The 21,758-nt window shown below is 38.7% G+C and overlaps 1 protein-coding gene across 1 annotated transcript in view; it reads right to left on the minus strand.

Annotated features, from left to right (window-relative positions):
- Positions 1–252: 252 nt before the first annotated feature.
- The window catches only part of LOC311627104 (uncharacterized protein), a gene marked incomplete at its 3' end in the record, with an annotated part of 735,059 nt that continues 713,553 nt past the window's right edge, over positions 253–21,758 (minus strand). The window contains exon 7 of the mRNA XM_084893348.1: positions 253–483. Within this exon, the coding sequence (XP_084749474.1) occupies positions 253–483 (231 nt within the window). The remainder of the gene's footprint in view (positions 484–21,758) is intronic.

Raw genomic sequence — 21,758 nt, forward strand, 5'->3', positions numbered from 1 at the left:
TCACTTAGCTTTGCAAACTCCTGCTCCCGCTGACAACTGTCAGTCTGTTCTCTATGTGCTTGTTAGTTAGTTTATTTTGTTCATTAGATTCACATATGAGTGAAATCAAATGGTACTTATCTTTCTCTGATTGGCTTATTTCACTTAGCATAATGTTCTCTGGGTCCATCCCATGCTGTTTCCTTGAAAAATATTTAAAAAGCATGACAAAAACTGTAGCTACTGAAAAAAACTTGCTACAGTTTGCAGGTGTTATAAGAGGTCTGTTTTCCTTTGCTTCATGGTGTCTGCTGCTTTGAACCTCCCCATGTGCTGGTGAGAGAAAACACCATTTGTCCTTTGCTCCTCCAGTATGTTTCCTCTCCTCTTGCCTTCACCCTGCATCCCTTTGGCTGAAGATTCAACACAAAACGTATTCTTTAGGTGCTCTTTGTGGTCCTCCATGTCTTGGGAATCTTCACTTGTATTGGTAGCTGTATCTTCCTGCTCAACAGTATTTTAATAACTAAATAATTTGTCTGTGTCTCCCCCTTTTACAGCACTTGCAAGGAAGTATGGAAAACCAAACTTATGACCTGAAGTTCTAAATGGAGCTCTATGCTAATGAATAAATAATACAAAATAAAAAGAGAGGTTAAAAATAGAAAATATAACTTTGATATAATAAAATGGTTAAACATTTTACAAACAATTAAATTAAATAAAACAAAATAAAATGGTTAAACAACACTATGGACACAGTTAATATGTTGAAATGCTAAAACCCCCATGTGATGTTTGGAGATGAGACCTTTGGCAGCTAACCGGGTCTAGATGAAGCCATGAGAATGGGGCCCTTATGATGAGATTAGTGCCCTTAGACTAATAACAAAGAGCTTGCTTTATCTCTCTCTTTCTGCCATGTGAGTGAGAAGGTGGTCATTGGCAATCCAGAAAGAGATCTCTCACCAGATCCTGACCATACCAGGAATCTGATCAAGGATTTTTAGCCCCTGAACTGTGAGAAACAAATTTCTGTTGTTTAAACACCTAGTGTATGGTATTTGTATTGCAGCTTTGGCTAATCAATTATCTTAAAGGGACAAACTAAAGGTTATAAATATTTTAATAGAAAAAATAGCAATTAGATTATAATAATAATGATAAATCATTGGAGACAAATTATACTGTTTAATTAGAATAAGATTATTAGTAAATACAAACATCTTAAAGAGTAAACTATAAGGAGAAAAAAAGAATAAAATAGAGGAAATAAAGTGAAGAAAACCATTCTAGAAAAACAAATAGTACAAAGGTGAAGGTTGAACATCTTTCCAGCAAGACAAATAGGTCATTGGGTAGATGACCAATAAGAATAGGCTCTGTGGCCCTGTTGGCAGAGTGTGGTTGGGTTCCATTCCAATCATTGACTCACAGCAAATCCTTAGATCCAGCCTTTCAGCTCTTGCTGATGGATTTTACTCCTCTGGAGATCACATAACTCTCATACTCATGGCCAAGTTTCCTATCTGCTGCAAGTGATCCCAGCTGACCTCGCCATCTAAGATACCGAGGTCTACAAATCCACCATCACTCAGTCACAAAGAATTTGGACTGAGTCTCTCCTTCTCATTCAGCACTCTCTCTTTATTCCCTTATTTTTTTTCTTTTATCCATTAAAAATACTTACCAAGAGCCTTTAATGTATTAGGGTCATACCACTTGTTGTTTTTACAGTGTAGCGTATCAAAAGGAAGCAAGTGTCCTGCTTTCTTGAAATTGTCACTCTGGTGGGTGAGTGAAGAATAAAGGCAGAAAACAATGAAGCAAAAAAAAAAAAAAGTGTTTCCCAAACTTTTGACATATGTGTACTTCTTCTATAATTTTCATAATGCTGAGTACCCCTCGTACTCATGAGAACATAGAATTAGGTGCAGCTAAGCACGGTGCAGTGCATATCCCCACCAAACTCCAGTGCAATGCATACCCCCACCAAACTCTTCCCGTACCCCTGGGGGTACGCATACCACACTTTGGGAAACACTGGTTAAGGTATTATATATGTATCCTTATTCCCCCATTACCCTCCAACCTCCCATTCATGCCCCCACTTCCTATTGTCTGTGTCCATTGATTAGGCTTATATGCATGCTACAAGTCCTTTGATTGATTTCTCCCCCTTACTCCCATTGCCCCCTATCTTCCCTGAGGTTTGACATTCTGATTGATGTTTCTTTGTCTCTGGATCTATTTTTGTTCATCAGTTTATGTTGTTCATTATATTCCACAAATGAGTGAGATCATGTGATATTTATCTTTCTCTGCCTGCTTATTTCACTTAGCATAATGCTTTTCATCTTCATCCATGCTGTTACAAATGGTAAGAACTCCTTTTTTTTTACCCCAGCTTAGTGATTGTTTGTTTATTTTTAAGTCAACTGCTATAAAGCAAACAAAGGCAAATGAGAACTAATAGATGAGTAGTCATGGAAGGCCTCGAGGGCTCTCACTTTAGACCAAAGTATAATAAGAAGCCAAGAGAAGAATCTGGTAAGAGGAGAAGTCACTGCAAATGTCCCTAAGTCAGATCTTTCTTAGCTGTTCTTAAAAACCCTCAAAATGGGCCTGTGAACACCAAGTGGTGCAAGGAAAGGATATTAGAGGGGAATCCTAGGCCTCTCAAGGCGTGTGTAATCCTTGGACAGGTTGTATATGGTTCTATGCCTTTATTTCCTCATCTCCCCATAAAATGTAGTTGAGTAAAACTTTCACAGAAACCACACATAATGGTACATTGGAGACACTTAAATTGTGGTCATTCTTCTCCTCAGGTTCCCTCTTTACACAGGCAGTTATTTCCAAAGTTAAAGACACATTTGGCCTCTTAAGAATTTGACTTGCTGGAAATATGATGATATTGCCTATTTTTTTCCTTTTAATTTATTCAAAAGTTAGACCCAGTTAATGGACTGATAATGCACTCATACAAACTCAATGTAAGGACAATTTCAAGCCCCAGATTATTTATTGTTCAATTGAGGTTCTTTTGAAACAAAGACATGGCCATAAATCTTAAAATTAGTTGGGGAATTAATTTTAAAATTAAACACTATGATGAATAACAGGCAGGCAAATGAATGATTAGTAATGTAGAAAAATATAACTGGGCCAGTTATGTGCATATGTATATGATGGCTTGCATTTAGTGGTTCCTGCAGTCAACATCTGGTCAGGGAGGAGGAGAGTGAAAGGCATTTACTTAATTTTATTTATGTATTTATTTATTTATTTATTTATTTATTTATTTATGCTTTACCTGTCTCCTCATGTCTGAGGAGTCATTTCCAAATTGGAATCTATAAGCTGTGGGATTTTATAGCATACAGTGATAGTGGGAAGACTTAAAAAACCGAACACTTCAAAATCTGAAAATGCAGATTAGAAAAATGGTCATACCTGAAAAGTGTGGACTTAGTCATTCACTGGACTTCCTAAACTTAATCATTCATCCATCTTTGCTAAAGCTAGTCCCTCTTCTTCTCAGCAGCTAGCTACTTCCCACCTCAAAAGCAGGACATTTATTTTTTCTCCTTGCAAAGAGTGGTCAAATAATGTAGAAAGCTCCACAAATAAACAGTGGTTTAATTTTCATTTGATGAAACTAAACACCTATTATGGAGATATTCAATAAAAGAATAGCATAGAGAACTGTGATATGTATATATCTCACCTGAGGAGAAAACTGTAATAGGTCAATGTATTTTTTAAGTCTGCCAAAGGCATAGATTCCAAGGATGAAGATGAGAGTAGAGGAGAGGGAAGAGCAAGATATTTTCCCACTTCTTCCCAAACCTTCTTTCCTTTCCTTATTAAAATTATCCCCTCACCACCCCTCACAGACACGTACACATACTCCTGGCATATAATTCCATGCTGAGTAATGAAACCACAGTACTTATGTGATTTAAGGCTGGAAGAGGTCTTGTCTCCACTAAGAAACAAGAACACCCTTGCCCTGAGGAAGTGATATTTGGAATTTAGTCATGAATTTGTAGAAGTCTTTGTTAAAATAAATATGTGGAACCAGAATGGTGAGTGCTTCCATTGGTCCCCAGTTGGACTTGAAGTGGAGGGAATGTGGTAATTCATATATGTGGTGATGGAGAGGGCTACCCTGGTTCCTTAGCCTTTGTTCAGACCCTGCATCTGCCTGCCATTTGCTGATTTCTTGATTCTCTGTAACTTACCTTTTTGAGCATCACTTTCCTTGGATAGAAGATGATGAATAGTCCTTACCCTGCAAGTTTAAATTAAATTATATGGTATATGGAAAGAACTTAGCATTATATCCAGAGCATAGTTCATACTTCAGAAATGTTAGCAATTGTCAGTAGCATTTCAGATGTAACAAGCTGATGTGGAAAAAGCAAGATTTGAAGAGAGAAAAGGAAGGTGTTATTGAGTGGATAAGGGAATGGGACAGGAACTGGACTTGCCTAGGGTGGGCATAAGGACTGATGTGAATATTAAGGGAATTGACTATTAAACAGAGAAGAAAGAAAGTGTTAGGAAAGATAAATTTTTATTTAACTATCAAACATTTAGCTTTTATTCTCAATCAGGTACTGCTCTAGGTATTTTGCAAATGTGAATCAATGAGTCCTCATTATAACTTTATGAGGTATGTACTACTAGCCTTTATACATGAAGAAACTAAGGCACAACAAGGGTAAATAATCTGACCAAGGACACACAGCCGGTTCTTAGTCGTAGGTAGAGGTTGGGTTTGAAGCCAGGCTCCTCAGTTCTTGCTTTTAAACATTAGACTAAGCTTTATTTTGCCTAGAAGTGGAGCAGGAGATATAAAGATTCATGTTGTTCGATCCGCTGTACCTCTGTATTTTGTTTTTCCCCATCCCTAGTTTCTTGAGCACCTTGTGAGTCTATGTTTTAATACATCACTTGGAGTCAGCCACTTCCATTTGTTCTTAAACCTCATTGTGTCTTTAGCATTTTTATTTTTCTAGGGATATGGGAATTCATAAAAGTTTATTTTATCACCCATATACATTTATTGAAATTAGCATGCATGTTCTCCAGAATGGACAATATTTTCTCATTTTACTGCAAACTATCTGTTGCAATATGGAATATGCAGTTAAGCTACTGGCAGTGATCAAAATCTACAATAATTTTTGCAAAGATAATATCTTATTATAAATCCTTATTGCTTCATGTGATTTAGAAAATGGTAATAATTCACTTGATCTTATAACTGTTAAAATGTAGATGCTTGTCCTCTTTTTTCTTTTATGTGTGTACTCTAAAATATTTTCTCCCACCAAGGCTAAATTTGTTACCTTATTAGCAAGATGAACATTCAAAATTAGAATATGGTTATTCACTGCCTTTATTTAACATTGCCAGGCTAAAAAAACATACAAACTATATAAATTTGAGTAAAAGTTGTAGTTGTAAAGCCCCAACTTATTTTTACTAAGCTATATAAAGATGAACAGGAAAATAATTTACATGTAAAGATACACATGTATTCATTTGTAAGCTTTTTTGACTCAAGTGAATTGAGAGACCAGAAACCAAAGCTGTGCCTTTCTCTACTAGACAAAATAGGATAAACATTTAGGCCGATGCACCTGTGAGGCACCATCTGAGCTGGAGGCATCAATTTTAAGAAAGCAATTCCACTGAGATAATCATTTGAGCTCTGGATACTTTGTGAGATTGTGGCTTATGTTTACAGAGTTTCAAACTGACTATTTTGATGGACATTTTGATTTATAGGAATACCTAATTAATCCCAATGGTGCTTTTTCCTTTTTTTTTCATATTTTCATAACATTTCATCCATATTGTAGTAATTCAGAAGTGAAAGAAAATATCTAGTGCCTTTCAACTGGTTATCTAACCTGCAAAAAGGATGTCTATGTGGCTTAAATATCCAAAAAGTAGGTCTCAGTGTCTGTGTAAGAACACCTATTTCCTATTCATTTTACACAGCACAAAAGAAGGAATTTTGTTTTTCCTTTAGGGAAACTAAAAAAAAAAAAGAAAAAAAAAGTATAGAGTAAGTAGAGAACATTTACTTTTTTTTTGTTCCCTGGTTCTTTCCTTTCTGGAAAACTTATAGAATTGTTTCCTCAAAGTAAAAGTAGTTGGTAATTTACAGAGGCCCCAGGGTAATTCTATACAATATTGAAATATTTTTCTTGTCACCTTCAGAATCATCATCATTGCTTTTCATAAATTTCTGTCACTCCAATTATGGCTAAAGGATTTTTTCTCCTAACTTCCTTTTATTCAGAGGATTTAATATGTGAATTTAAGAATCAAAAGTATCTTACTTCTATAATAAATTATGTGACTGAAAATCAAATAGAAAACAATCTTCACTGATGAAGTTTGAAAATCTAGCCCACTGTCTTTTTGTACCACTCTTGCGCTACCCATTTATATTTTAAAATGGTTGGGGAGAAAAAGTACAATATTTTATGACCCACGAGAATGATATAAAATTCCAATTTGTGTCAATAAATAAATTTTTATTGGAACATAGTTACATTCATTCATGTTTATATTGTATTGTCCATAGATGATAGCTGGTTTCTCCTACAGCAGCGGAGTTGACTCCTCATGTCAGAGACCATGTGACATGCGTGGCCTAAGATGTTTGCTTTTCAGTCCTTTATAAAAAATGTTTGCTGACCACTGAGCTATAATGGTATCTGAAAGAGAAAAATATATTTGGTTGAAGTATAGATTTAATCATTAGTACTATTAAAAGAAGATGAGTGACTTAGAAAATTAATTTATAAGCCTCTTCAACCAAAAGACTTTTTTTTTTTTTTTCTCAATTCAGGAACTTCCTATATAATAAAAGCCCAGTGACTGAACAACAGAATGACCAGAATGACTGGCCAACCAGTCACTATGATGTGCACTGACCACCATGGGGCAGCTCCTGTAGGGGGCATCTGCCCCCTGGTGGTCAGTGCACTCCCACAGTGGGCATGCCACTTGGCTGACCAGGATGAGTGGCACCCCCATGTGGGACCAGCCGCTCAGAGGGCAGGTCCACAACCACTCGGCTGACTGGGATGAGCAGTGCTCCCACAGTGGGTGGATCCCCACAGGCCACACCCCCATCAGTACACAAATCCTGTGCACTAAGCCTCTAGTATTTTATAAAAGATGAAACAGATGACCAGATAGTCAACACCTTTATGGAACAAGCATTCCCAAAAATAATTATGCATTATGACACTTCAGTTCATTATATTTTTCTGAAATGTTTGTCAACTCTTTTATATACATCCAAGACAGCATATATAAATCAAAATACCAAATATTTTTGTCTATTCTGTCTTGATAGCTCATGGATGATTTGACATCAACATCATAGTTACAAAAAGTAACCCTGGTTAGCTCTACATTTACTGGGCAGATTTTCTACAAAGAATTGCAGGTCCTAGGAAGGCAGAGTGATTGTGGGTTTACCCTAGTCTCTGGAGCTCTGTTTCTTCTTTCTATAGCACATCCCCTAATCTAAAAACAATCAAGTAATTTTGGTTTAAGAGAAGCCCATTAGTTTCATTAAACTCTTTGTGAGCAGTTGTTTCTTGATATTTAGACTAACCCTTTCCTTCCTGCCCTTGAAATTAATTATTCATCCCTAAGTTATGATCACCTACAACCTTAGTTATTTTTTCTGCTCCTGGATTGTTTATTCTTTTCAAGTATTATCATGTCGTCACCTTAGTCATCCCTCTGGCAAGCTATGCTTATGCATAGATAATTTGATGCGCCAGTCTTGCCACATAAGTCATGTCTTCCAATACCTTTATCATTCTTCTTGCTTTTCTCTGAACTCCCTCCAATTCGTCTAACTGCCTTCTTTCTGCAGCTATGATGCCCCAACTTGACTGTGGTATTCTAGGTGTGATTTCACCAACCCACAGCTCAATACCTTCTCTAAGTTATAATTCAAGACAGAACTAGCCCTCCTCTCTTCACTCTGTAGCACGATATAAAATATAAACAAATGAATAAATCACAACCATGTTTCTCTGTGTCCTTGGCAGTCTTCATACATATCCAGCATTCCCATCCCTGAACAATTTGAAAGAGCCTTGAAAAATCATTTTATCATAAACAATCCTGGACTTGTTTATACTACCCTGAAAGACCTAACCAAAGTGGGTGGCACTTCTTTTTTCTTTTCAATATTCAATGGGTCTCATCTATTTCAATTATTTTCTCTAATACAATTATCTCCCACTGACCTTTCTTTTTCTTTAGTTTTTATTTTGAATAATTGTACATGATCTTTATACATTTTAAAACACATATAATTAAGCTATATCTGAAATAATCTGAATCTATACAGACACAGAAAGTCTTGAGAGCTCTCTCAAGCCTTTTTCTTCCCTGGGAAAGTGCCTGGAGAAGAAGTGTTATGCAGTAGAACAAGACTCCATAATCATTTCTGAATTTCCAAGGGGAGAAACACATTAGTCTAATGAAGGGAGTGGAAAAAATATCCTACACATACTAATTTGAGCAGTAAAATGATCTGGAAAAGTTAGAGATCTTGATAAATGGGGGCAAATAATTGACAGCATGTTATAATTAGAGCAAGGCATCTGTCAGTTAATTATCTTTCCCTCAATAAATAATTACAATTTTTACATGTTCCCATAGCTTATAATTTCTAGTTATGATTATCTTCTTCATTCTCATCTATAGAAGCTTTGAAGATCAGATAGAAATTGTTATAAAGGGAAAATTGCTCAGTCTTCCTCTGAAAAACAAACTGGAAAAATGCAAGGTAAGGGATATTTGGCTGTGTGGGGTTTGAATTTGGCAGAAGGAATCAAAATTGGCAGAAAGGTGATTTGCCATTTCAGGTTTCCTTTATATGTGATTTAGGCTAACCATTCAAGCTTGGGAATGCATTTACTCACTATTCACTTATTCAACAAAACTTTATTGAATCCTTAATATTATAATGGCTCAGGGGTTTACAACAATCTTTTAAAGAACCTATAATCTCATGGAATAGTTTTACAAATAATAATTAAAAAAAGGCAATAGAAATAGCGTGAAAAAAGACACCTCGGGATCTTTAGAAGCAGTGGTCCCTTTACTTTAAATTGTACACACACACAGATAAATAAATTGTATACCACTTTAAGGTAAAACACTATGAACATAGACCCTAGTGTGTGTTTGTATGTGTGTATGTGTGTGTGTGTGTGTGTGGGGGGGGGTGTATGTATGCCCAGTGTAAGAAATTCGTGCACGGGGGTGTGTGTTCCTTTGCCCAGCCTGCACCCTCTCCAATCTGGGACCCCTCAAGGGATGTCCAACTGCCCAGTAGGATCGGGCCTAAATGGGCAGTCGGACTTTCCTCTCACAATCCCAACTGCTCATCTGCCTGCCTTCCTGATTGCCCCTAGCTGCTTTTGCCTACCAGCCTAATCACCCCCTAACCACTCCCCTGCCAGCCTGATTGATGCCTAATTGTTCCCCTGCAAGTTTGATTGCCCCTAACTGCCCTCTCCTGCAGGCCTGGTCCCCCCTCCCCAACTGCTCTCCCTGCAGGCCTGGGTCCCCCCAAACTGCCCTTCCCTGCAGGCCTGGTTGCCCCAAACTTCCCTCCTCTGCCTGCCTGGTCACCTCTAACTGCCCTCCCCTGAAGGTTTGATCGCCCTAATGGCCCTCCCTTGCAGGCCTGGTCCCTCCCAACTGCTCTCCCCTGTTGGCCATCTTGTGGTGGCCATCTTGTGTCCACATGGGGGCAGCCATCTTTGACCACATGGGGGAAGTCATCTTGTTTGTTGGAGTAATGGTCAAGTTGCATATTACTCTTTTATTAGATAAGATATATATGTATGTTATTCTGTATAATATATATGTAAATTTGTTTATTTAATTTTTAGATAAAAAAGAAAAAATCTAAAAATAATTTTATTTCCAATAAATTTTTATATTCCTTTGGGTTACGCACATCCAACTTTGAATAACTATTGCTTTCAAAACTTAGTAGTGATTACCATATTTTCCAGCATGTAAGACGACATTTGAAACGAAAAAAAGTCAACCGAAAATCAGGGGTCGTCTTATACGCTGAGTATACCCCGAAAAACGTCTCGATATGCCGCTAAACGAATTTTCCAACTGGATCCTGCACCAATCACTGCAAGGCTGCTCGGACTGCCTCTCTAACTCAGCCAATCCAAGCAGGCTTTTTATGCATGCAAATTATACATGTTCTGTACCCGAAGCTACACTGTGTTCTAGTAAAAAGCCTGCTCAGATTGGCCAGAGTCAGAGAGGCAGTCTATTATAACATTTGAACCTTTGCTTGTTGTGAATGGCTCACCGTGGTACATACAGTTGCAGCACAGGAACGTTCTGTGTAGCCAAAGCTGCTGTATCAGGACACATACAGTGAGTTAAAAGGTACCGTAATAGAACATTCTGTGTGTAGCTGAAGCTACAGTACTATATAATCCCGGCCTAAAAGATTAGTGGGTGTACAACAAATGGCTGGTAGAAAAGAACCCATCATGGCTCCAGCAAGAAGAAGGAAATTTGAAGCCAGTTTCAAACTGAAAGTTGTAAACTTTGCCAAGGAACACAATAACTGTGCTGTGGCAAGACAATATGGAGTAACAGAAAAGATGGTCCGAGACTGGAAAGCAAATGAAGATGCATTAAAGAGTATGCCAAGGAGTAAGTGTGCATTAAGAAGAGGCACCCCTTATTGGCCAGAACTTGAAAAGCATGTAGCAGATATGGTTCTTGAGCATCGTCAAAATGGTTATGTAGTGACACGAAACAAAATACGTATGTTTGTACTTCAGTGGGCCAAATCTAACCCAGATAACAGCAAAGGATTTAAGGCCACTGTATCCTGGAGTACTAGGTTCTTGGAAAGGCACAATCTGGCACTGAGGCAAAAGACCAAAATTGCACAAAAATTACCTGCAGATCTTGAAGGCAAAGTAAGTCTTTTCCATCAATATGTAATACAACAGCGCAAGAAACATGGCTATGCATTAAGTCAGATCGGAAATATGGATGAAACTATGAATTTCGATATGGTTGGAAATAAAACTGTTAATCCAAAAGGTGCAAAACCAGTGTTAATTAAAACAACAGGACATGAGAAGTCCAGTTTTACAGTGGTACTAGCATGTACAGCTGATGGTGCCAAACTAAGACCAATGATTATTTTTAAAAGAAAAACAATGCCGAAAATCAAGTTCCCTGTTAGAGTTTTTGTACATGTGAATGCAAAAGGATGGATGGATGAAGAAGGGGTAAAGCTATTGCTTGATAATGTATGGAGTAGGGGACCAGGTGGACTTCATCAAGAACGTAGCCTACTGGTGTGGGATATGTTCAGCACAAAGAACAGGCTGGCAAGAATAAACACAGATGCGGCAGTTATTCCTGCAGGATTGACATCATTGGTACAGCCACTGGATGTGTGCCTAAACAAGCCATTTAAAAATCGCATTAGAGAACAGTGGAATGAGTGGATGGTTAGCGGCGAAAAGTTATTCACAAAAGGAGGAAACATGCGTGCGCCACAATTGGATGTTTTGTGTAACTTTGTCATAAAAGCCTGGAATGATATTGCTGAAGAAACAGTAATCAGGTCTTTCAAGAAGTGTGGCATATCAAATTCTTTGGACTGTATGGAGGATGACTTCTTGTGGCAAGATGAAGGGGAAGCCAAAGCTGAAGCCACACCATCTGATTCGGAATTTGATCCATATGATGACTGTCTCACAAATGTACCACAAGAGATCATTGATGAACTTATGATGTCAGAAGAAGAACATGATGAGGATTTTGAAGGATTTTAAGCTCATAATGCTCCTCTGCCTAGAAAATCCTCTTATCCCAGTCAGTCACAAACAAGCGTTTTCTGCAAGTTCTTCATGTAATTTTCTTTCCAGATGATGCCATCATTGTTAATGTTCTCTTTTGGATTTCTTGTTTCTCGGTCAAGTTCATGGCATTGCCATTTGTGAAGAGACCTTCCATTTATCGTATCAATGTACGGTATATTACGGTATGTTCGAAAAATGTCATTCATTAAAAATTTAATTAAAAAAAGAACTGGTGTTGCCTCGGAAGTGGGGGGTAGTCTTATACGGCAAATATAGGCCTAAACCTATGTTTTAACTGTAAAATTAGGGGGTCATCTTATATGCCGGAAAATACGGTATTCAAGTTCAAAATGTTTGGGTAGCAGAGACCAGAGATGATGCTAAGAACTCAGGCAGGGGTTAGACAAGAGTGGTGAATGTCCTGTGGTCCAATGTTTTCAAAGGATGTCCCACTCAATATTTGTAGAGATTAATTTAATTTTTTAAAGGGTTTCTGCTGTCAAACAAGTTGAAAACTGTAGGCTAAAAGTATAAAATGTTATCATTATGTGGCTAATATTCTGTATTTCTTCATGGCCTCATAGATCCGTATTTTCTGTTTCTAAGCTCTTGAGTTGAAAGATTATATTTTTTATTTCATTTTATTCAAAAGGCAATAATATTGATAGGGTCTGCAAATATCAGGTTCATAGAAATTGGCACTGTATTTGGATTTGAATTGTAGTATTTAGAGATGGGAACAATGTGACTCCAATAGACTTTTATTCAAGAGCCTTTTTTCCTTTGCCTTATATGGTTTTTCGCCTTTTTCTACTAACTATTAGTGAACAAATTACTCAGTATTTATATTTTGACTTGAAATTAATAGTCTAAACTTACTTTCTGCAGACCAGTTATCTGTGGAGGCAAAATGAAGTAACTACCCTTTAGTTGCTAGTTGAAGGGCTCCCAAGGGTGTGAAGTACTGTATATTTTCACCATGACATTACATTTTCTGATTAAGGTCTTATATGTCCAGAAGGCCACTCTTTCTGTACGCCGAGATTTCATTTACTGAGTAGTAAAATGTCTAGATGAGTGAAGATTACTCTTTTATTGCCTAAGATTACCTAGATTTTTGTTTTAGAGAGAAATGTTTCTGAAATGCTGCACATAGCTCTGCTGTCACAAAGACAGCACAACAAACACGTTAACCTTTATCCAATGACATGGAGTTGTAATTATTGTCATTAATCACTGTACTATGATTGATGAAATCCTGATATGCTTGGAAGTTCTTGCTGCATAAGGTTGTTTTCCCCCCTATACTAACTGACGGCAAACTATGGCTTTGCAAATATTGTGTCTCTGCTTTTTATAATTGTTCTTTACATCCTTTACTTACATATTATAATTTCATTATGATATTATTACACACTAATTATATATACTTTGCAATAAAAATATAAAGAAAAGCTATAAAAAGCAGATACAAATATATAATTACACTATATGTAATGTGAATATATGTGATGTGAATTTCTATTAGCTGCTACCCGTGAGCCTACCTCTAGCTACCTTCAACCACCCTCTTCTAATTAAACCAGATAAATCATACTTATGGAAATTAGATGTAAGTAGTATCTGAGTGATGGCCTGAGAGCTCTTCTCTGAAATAGCTTATGTTCTCTACTTGAGTCTCTCACAGATCATTTCTGCTGATTTATCATTATTTACATTTATTGGGCACTTAAAATGTAATGGGCATTTTCACATAATTTTCCCTTTAACTTATTCAATAATAGTGCAAATTAGATATTCTTCACTTTATTTTCATGTGAGCAGGGGTTTTAGACTTAGCAAATAAAATTGCAGAACTTCCAGATAAAGCTGAATTTCACATAAATAAATATTTATGTTTTAGGATAAGCATATCCCCTGAGATATACTTGAATGGGACGTAATTACATGAAAAATGCTGTTATTGATCTGAAATTCATATTTCACTGGTTGTTCTGGCAGCCTTACATGCTAGTAGATAATGCTCAGAAAGCTTAGCACCTATAAGGACTTGCACAGATAGGAAGTATTAGGTTTGTGATTTAGAGTCAGGGCTTTTCACTTCAAGTCCAAAGCTCACGACTATTCTCTATATTATTGAAAATGCTGAAAACATCTTTCCATTGACTAATATATTAATATATGTGAGGCACAGGGCCCATATATCTAACCATTAATGTATTTGTTTCCTAAGGTTGCAGTAACAAATTACTACAAATGGACTTGCTTAAAACAACAGAGATTTATTGTGTCAGTTCTGGAGGCCAGGAGTCCAAAAACAAGGTGTTGGCAGGCTCTGCTGTCTCTGTAGGCTCTAGGGGAGGCTCATTCCTTGCCCTTTCCTAACTCAGATGGTTACTGACAACCTTGGCTTTCCTTGGTTTTGCCTGTTGACCTTGCTGGTGTGATTTACGTAGAGCAGAGGATCTCAAAACCAAGAGAACATCAGAGACAGGAGTGGCTGGGACCCACTCCAGAGATTATGCTTCTATAGATCTAGGCAGAGGCCCAAGAATTTGCACTTCTTACAAGTTCACATGTGCTGCTGGTGCTGCCTATGAGGACCACCATTTGAGAACAACTGGAATAGAGCAAGCTGAGATGAGGTTAGAGTAAAAAATGTTTTTCAAGTTCAAAGGGATGGCAATAGGGATCTGGAAAAGTATAACAGACCATTTTACAAGCCGACCTCAAACTGTTCTTTAAAAATTCAAAATGTGAATTTTTTTGTGGTCTATGTTACACACAAACTCACACAGCACACACACATTGTGCTCTTATAAGCCATAATAAGTGTTCCTGGATTTATAAAAACTGTAAAGCAGCATAAGATTTAAGACTTTTAAACAGAGGACATGAGTTCTAATCTCAGCATATCAAGAACCACACTTCCCCCTCCCTACCCCATAATATAGAGGAGTTGAGATAAGTTAATAATTAGCTACATTGTGGTACCTTGTCTTTGTCATTTTTTAAGAAAAAAATGTTATGGAAAATATTATCCTTAATATATTTTTTTCAATTAATTTTTTTTACATAAGCATAAATGTTAATTGTAAGAATCTATAATAATAAAAGCTTAACATGCTAATTAGATTGGATGTCTTTCCAGACAAAGCTGGGGCTGTGTGGGAAGCCCAGGTCCCGGGTGCCAGAGGGAAGCTGGTGCCAGCAGTCAGGGGAAGGAAGGCCTACTCTTGCACAAATTTTGTGCATTGGGCCATACTACTCACCTACTCAAAGATAAATGTTATCAATATTTTGGATATTCTTTTAAATTTATTTTTGCATCACCATTTATCCCCTTTATGCCCTCTTCCATCTCCACCCACCACCTCCCTACCATCACCACACTGTTTTCCATGTCCATGAGTACTCTCTCTCTCTTTTTCTTTTTTGTTCAATCCTCCCACCCTTTATCCCCTGGGCTGTCTGCCTGCTGAGTCTGTCTCTATTTTGCTTGGTAGTTCAGTTTGTTCAGTGCATTCCACATATGAGTAAAATTATATGGTATTTGTCTTTCTCTGGATATTCTTTGAAAATGTAATCTCTGTGAGCAAATTTATTATGCTATACATACTAATGTGTGATCTTGTTTTTCTCAATAGTCCATGCCCATGTTTGTATATTACTACATCTATTTTCATGTTACCACTTTTAGTATTCTCTCAGTATTATATTCTACAGTTAGTTTTGCCAATCCTATATCGTTGGAGATTTTAGCGGTCTCTCTTACTTGGTGCTAGTAAGGTGATGGTCATAATGAACACCTTAATATATACATTATGATGTACTTGTTTATCCTAGAGGTGAATGGTTCAAAGAATAATCTTGTCTTTTAAGATTCATAAAACATTAAATAAGAAAAGGTCATAAGACAAGTAAATCCATGCTACCTTTTTGTACAGGTAAAAGAAAGAAAAGGTCACCTGTGTGTATGTCTCATGCCATGTGTTTTTGATGTGGAGAAGACAGCAGAAGGATGCCTGCCATGGAACTGGTGTTAACACCTGCTCCTTCGGTCTGTAGGATTTTTAAACAGATTTCTTTATGGCTTCCTGCCTTTTCCAATTGGTCTACACATGGGTGGTGGTTGAGGTTTGCTGTAACAGGCAGCCTTGTTGTCCCCATGCAGCTGCCTGTAAGTTTCAACTAGAAAAGTAGGAAGTGAGAATCCCTGTGGGGAAACCGAGAGTGAGAGCAAAGTTCTTTCTTTTTTTAGACAGAAGAAGCATTTGGCAAAAAACAAAAACAATCAGCAAAGCCCAAATGAAATACAGGTACCAATAATTCCCTCCATCATTCTCTCACAGTAAGGAGGACAGATAGCCTAAAAAATATTTTTTTTTTAAAAAAGGGAGTCAGTTGCAAGGCCAGAAGGTGCAGTCTGCAGGGAAGGCTGTGTGAGGCTCTTTTGGTAAAGGCTGCATTAGACTGAATTTCTCTTTGTGAGCCGAGGACCACTGCGCTGATCCAACATCCTTTAGCTGGATGGCTGCAAGTGCCGAGCTGCTTGAAGTGAAGGCTTCAGGGAGCTCTTTCTGACTGGGAGCCCATTCAAACAGGAAGAGAGAGCCAACAGGGGAAGTCTGGGTTCAGCAGATGAGTGCTAGGGAAAATCAGCCAGGCCCGTGTTGACGTGGCAAAGTGTCAGGACTCCAAGGGCAGCTGCCAGTGGAGCCTGAGTGCCCAGACGCAGGCCTAGCTCCAGACTGATACGAAGAGGAGGCAGGAGCCTTGCATGCAGGCTCTGTCTGGGCATGCAGAAAATGTCATAGGCAAACCTTGTGGAGGAGAGAGCAGAGCTGTCCTGTGTGGGTAGGGATCTTTTGATCGATTCCCTGGTATATAAACCGGCGGATGTGAGTCAATCAGCACAGGATCTGTGTGGGGTAGGAGGGAAGGAGAGAAAATGAGGAGGCGAAGAGGAAGGTGGAAAATGTGCCAAAGAGCTTGTGCTGCCTTCCGGAGCATCGCTGGAGGAAACTCAGTGCCGCCCAGAAGGAGGAAAGGCTGGCTGGAGACTTTTGCTGAACACCAGCAGCCTTTGGCAGCCACACAGCTTTTTCCAAGCTGATCTTTGCAAATCCTGGGCCCATCTCAGGAGAGGGGCTGCCTGGGCACTGTTTATGAACCCTGCAGAGTGTGAAGGAAGGCTGTAGCCCCTGGTGGGTGCATGTGGGGGCAACTCAGGGGACTACCTTGAGACTGTATTTACAGTGTCAACAAGCGGTGAGGAGGGAATGGGCTTCCTGGAGTGAGGCCTGGGACACAGGCAGCCCTTGGCCCATGCTTTCTGTCCACAGGAGCATCAAAAAGACCAACAAAGTTACACAAACCCCACCTACATCAAAAAGCAGAACATGGTTCCAAGGCAACAGGAGGCCAGGCAGCCAGTTAAGAAAAAGAGAATCTAGCTTCTTAGAAATAGACCTCTAGACATGGAGACAACTTTAGATAAATAAGAAAGTCAATAGGGAGAAAGTCATAGAAAGTTGTAATGAGAAGATTATATATGCAATTAAGTCCCTGGGAAGGAGTTTAGACAAATCTTGAAAAGGGAACCTGACAACACACCCTATCCTAAATCTTCCTTCCCAAAAGTCCCACAGAGCAGCTACTCTGGTTCTTCCTGCCTGAGAATTTGCATAAGTTGTTCCTCTGTTAAGAAGCCCTTCCCCACTTTGGCCTAATTGGCCTCCCTCTGAGAGAGGTCTTAGATGGTGACCACTCCCCCGACACTTCTACCTCTCTCCTCACAACCCTTGGACAATGTTTACAAGTGATAATTAAACCACTTCTGTGCCTTCTTAATTCTTTCCTGTCTGTATCTCCTCCTCAAGGACATGCTCTTCATGCAAGTGGAACCAGGCCTGTCTTAGTCACCATTATATCCCCAATATAAGATTAGGACATGACATTGATTGAATGGATGGATGAGTGAATAAGGACAGAAAATGGGAACCTAAGAAAAAGTTCATTTCCAGAAAATACGAACTGAGTGCTGAAGACAGGCTGGGGTAGTTGAGATGGACCCATTATGGGAGAATGCTAATATATAAAGCCCAACCAATGAGGATGCTCCAAGAGGTGAGAAAAAGCAAATCTTAGGAGATTTCTTACCAGTCAATAGTACTGACTTCCAGATAGAAAAGAACATTCCAGGGATCTTAGAATTCTCAGGAGCCTGTCCCATTTTAGCTCCCTCCCTAGAAATTCACCAGAACAAGAATTTTTCAAGGAGAGGAAAAAAGCAGCACACCAAGTATTTGAAGCATTTGTGTTGTGCTGGGCACAGGCAAGCAATTAATATATGGGGTCCTATTCACACTGGTAGACTTGAGAATTGGGTATTAGTGGTGCTGTTTTAGACTGGAGCTCACAGATGTCATCAATTCGCTTAAGGGAAATCATGTTGGAGGGGAGAGAAAGGATACTAGCCTAGATTTAGTTCTGCCTCCAGAGACTATAGCTTTTTTCTAGACACCACCCTTCTTTATGGAAAATCTCACAATGGCCCTAACCGGTTTGGCTCAATGGATAGAGCAATGGCCTGCAGATTCAAGCGTCCCGGTTTGATTTTGGTCAAGGGCATGTATCTTGGTTTTGGGCACATACCCAGTAGGAAGTGTGCAGAAGGTAGCTGATCGATGTTTCTCTCTCATCGATATTTCTAACTCTCTATTCTCCCTTTCTCTCTGTAAAAAAATTAATAAAATATATAAAAAAATAAAATCTTATAATGAAGGTGCTGATTTTCTAGGGCTTTGGGATTGTAGGAGAACTCAGATTACCCTTAAAGCTCTAACAGTACCCAGGATAGTGGGTGCCTGTATGAATTTGTATATACAGGCTCGGTGCTTTCTGGTCTGCCTAAGCAATGCTGGGTGGGTAAATGTGACAAATATTTGGAATAACCTTTTCATTTCAACCATGTCACCTTCTGGTGCAAGAAAAGAAGTGGAATTTTAATGCCTTCTGATGACAACAATAACATCAACTGTGTATTTACTCAGTGTGGAGTGACTTATGGATCATGTATCAAACCAGGTCAGTACCATAGCATGCTGGTATGCTGCAAGGATTTTTAAAACATTCAATACCTAACTATTTATTCAGGGACACTGGCCTCTTTTCCCTTAGATTGTCAAATAAAAACAAAATAACAGCAGTAACATAACAATAGTTGTCCGGTGTGAATGAATCAAAATTGTACCTATTTTTTTTTGTCAGATCAGCAAAAAAAAAAAAAAAGAAAAAGAAAAAAGAAATTTGTGTGTGTGTGTGTGTGCCGCAAAATTTTATTAATTAGTTTATATGTGCAATGAGATGAAATAGGTTAAACATCCCTGAACTAGGTGATTGACTCATAGCAGTAAGATTGGTAGCTGAAATGTCCTCCTATTTGATTATATTATACTTGCACTTTGATAGAATAAGGAGATTTCCTTAATTATTTTCTCAGTACTGTGTAGACTCACCTATCTGCAACTAGTCTGGTTTATCTATGGGTAGGCTATGTTAGATTGAGTTTACTCAAGGAAAAATGTGCTTTCAAGTTTATTGATGATGCTCATTATATAATTTGGGCTCTGTTGACATCTCAGTCCCTTTTGCTTACTTTTATTGCCAAAACATCCTTTCAAATTCAAACACTGGACTTTTTCATCTAATCCAGTGAAGGTTTGGGGGATGGTGAACCCTTGCATCAGCCAGAGAGATCTGTGATTCACCATGTGGAGTAGTTTCCATAGAGTACTTGCGTAGGAGGGCAGGGTGGGGAAACTGGATAGTTTCCCAGCCTTCTTCCCCTGTTTCTCTCTCTATCTCTCTCTCTTTCCTTACAGGTGCAGCCTCGGTATTTTATTTGCAGTGGCTAACTTTAGCATGGCAGATGTGTCTTCATTCACATACAAGAGCAAACTATAATTGAAAGTCAAATTTAAATTTTCAAAATGTTATTTGTCTTTGAGGGTATTCATGTCTCTACTGGTCTTCGTTAGAGAAAATAATTGTGATTGGGTTCTATTAATAGACAGAATTATACATAAACATACATGGTTGCTTGGCCATCTCTCTTGAATGCCACATGCTCTATTGTGGTTAAGCCAATGTAGTTTGTTGACCAATTCAGATTCCCTGTTTAGGAATAAAACAGCTCTCTCTGAGTAGTGACATCCCGGGGCTTGAGAGGTGAGGAAAGCTCTTGTCACTTCAGAGGAAACTTCAGGCTGCTCATCAATCAGGGTTTTTCTTCCTCAAGAACAGCAACACCTCTGCTGCCTCCCTGAGTGAAGGCCAGAGAGCCACTAGGAGGAGCTAATGACTGACTGAGTTTTTACTCACTAATATTTACAACAAATTGCCTTCACAGCCCTCCCAACCTAGGCTGCAGGCTCAGGGTGTTTAATTATTTACATGGTAATGGATGGACCAGGAATCGTCTGCCCTTCAAACCGTTCACAGAGGAGAGCAACTGTGTCTCCTCATTGCATGTGTGGGTTCTTCCCTGTGAGGGGGAAGGCACATCATTCAACCTTCCTGCAGACAGAGCAGTGCAGAAAGTGCTGCGCTAGCACAGCTCCCAAATAGCTCCCATTTTAAATTAAAAAAAAATACGCTGACTTCTGAGTTTCTCATGCTTCCCACAGCTCCCTGTGTGCAGGAACCATTGAAGAGACCCATGTCACAACAAATGCTTTGCATGGGCATCCCTCCCTGTTCTGTAGACAGGCTAGTGTAAGTTAAGGAGGGAGAGACTCTGGAACCCAATGCCTGTAAGTCAGTGGGGTCTGGGTATACACAAAGCAACTTGGCAGGCTTGCATCCTGTCATAGGAGCTGGCCTTTCATTTACTAGCTTACAAGGAGAAAGGTTTGTCTGGATGCCACAGGCGCCAATGAAAATATGCATAATTAAGGTCTCTGTTGGCTTCCATTCTGGACATAGCATCCCGCCCCCACCTGCCTGACCCTCCACCCTATAAAGAGATTTCACCCTGTTTGACTGAGATGGATAGAGAGTCAGACCCAGACTGCATAAATGCAACATCCTGGGATGCAGCAGGTACATTCAGGCGTCCACGTATTAATATCAAAGAGATTATGAGGCATTCCTTTTTGATTTAAGCAAGTCCTTTTTTTTTATGGAAGCCAATGTGTTTCAATTAAATGTGCAAAACTGCCAAAGCCTGTAGGACATATAAAATAAGGTAGCCTAATAAAGTCTTAGGGTAGACTAGCAAAATCCAACATGTTTGTGCTAACAAAATCAATGATTCAAGGAACTCACACTTCTGTAGTCTCCAAAGGAGAGAAATGGTTCACTAGGTGTGAGTGAGTCACTTCAAATGCAAGTCCAGACGTTCCGGAATTTTATGTGCCTAAGTGCTACATTATTGGAGGAGCTCTCACCAAGTACAAGAATGATGATGAGGCACATTTACTTTCGTAGAAGCCAATTTCTGGAACAATTAATCACTTCAGACCAATATATTTAATTTCCAAGGATGATATCTGAATAACATTAGTGACTGAAAAAGGATTCCTAGCTTGCCACACTCAGCTTAGTTAAAGAGTTGAGGACTATCTCAACAAGATCCCTCTAGGAGAAATAGCTGTGTTTTACCCAAGGAACTCCAGACTATACCACTAAACTTTTGACTCAATGTAAGGTCAACTTTTAAAACTATTGGCTTCCAAGTTAACTTCAGGATGGCTGTCTTTTAGAAATAAAAACCTTTGCTGACTATTCTGTTCCCTCTTAACCCCCTCCTACCCAACACAAACACACACTCCCCCAGGTTAGACAAATAGT

The sequence above is a fragment of the Pipistrellus hanaki genome, assembly GCF_964339955.1.
Source record: "Pipistrellus hanaki genome assembly, chromosome: 8".
NCBI lineage: Eukaryota > Metazoa > Chordata > Mammalia > Chiroptera > Vespertilionidae > Pipistrellus > Pipistrellus hanaki.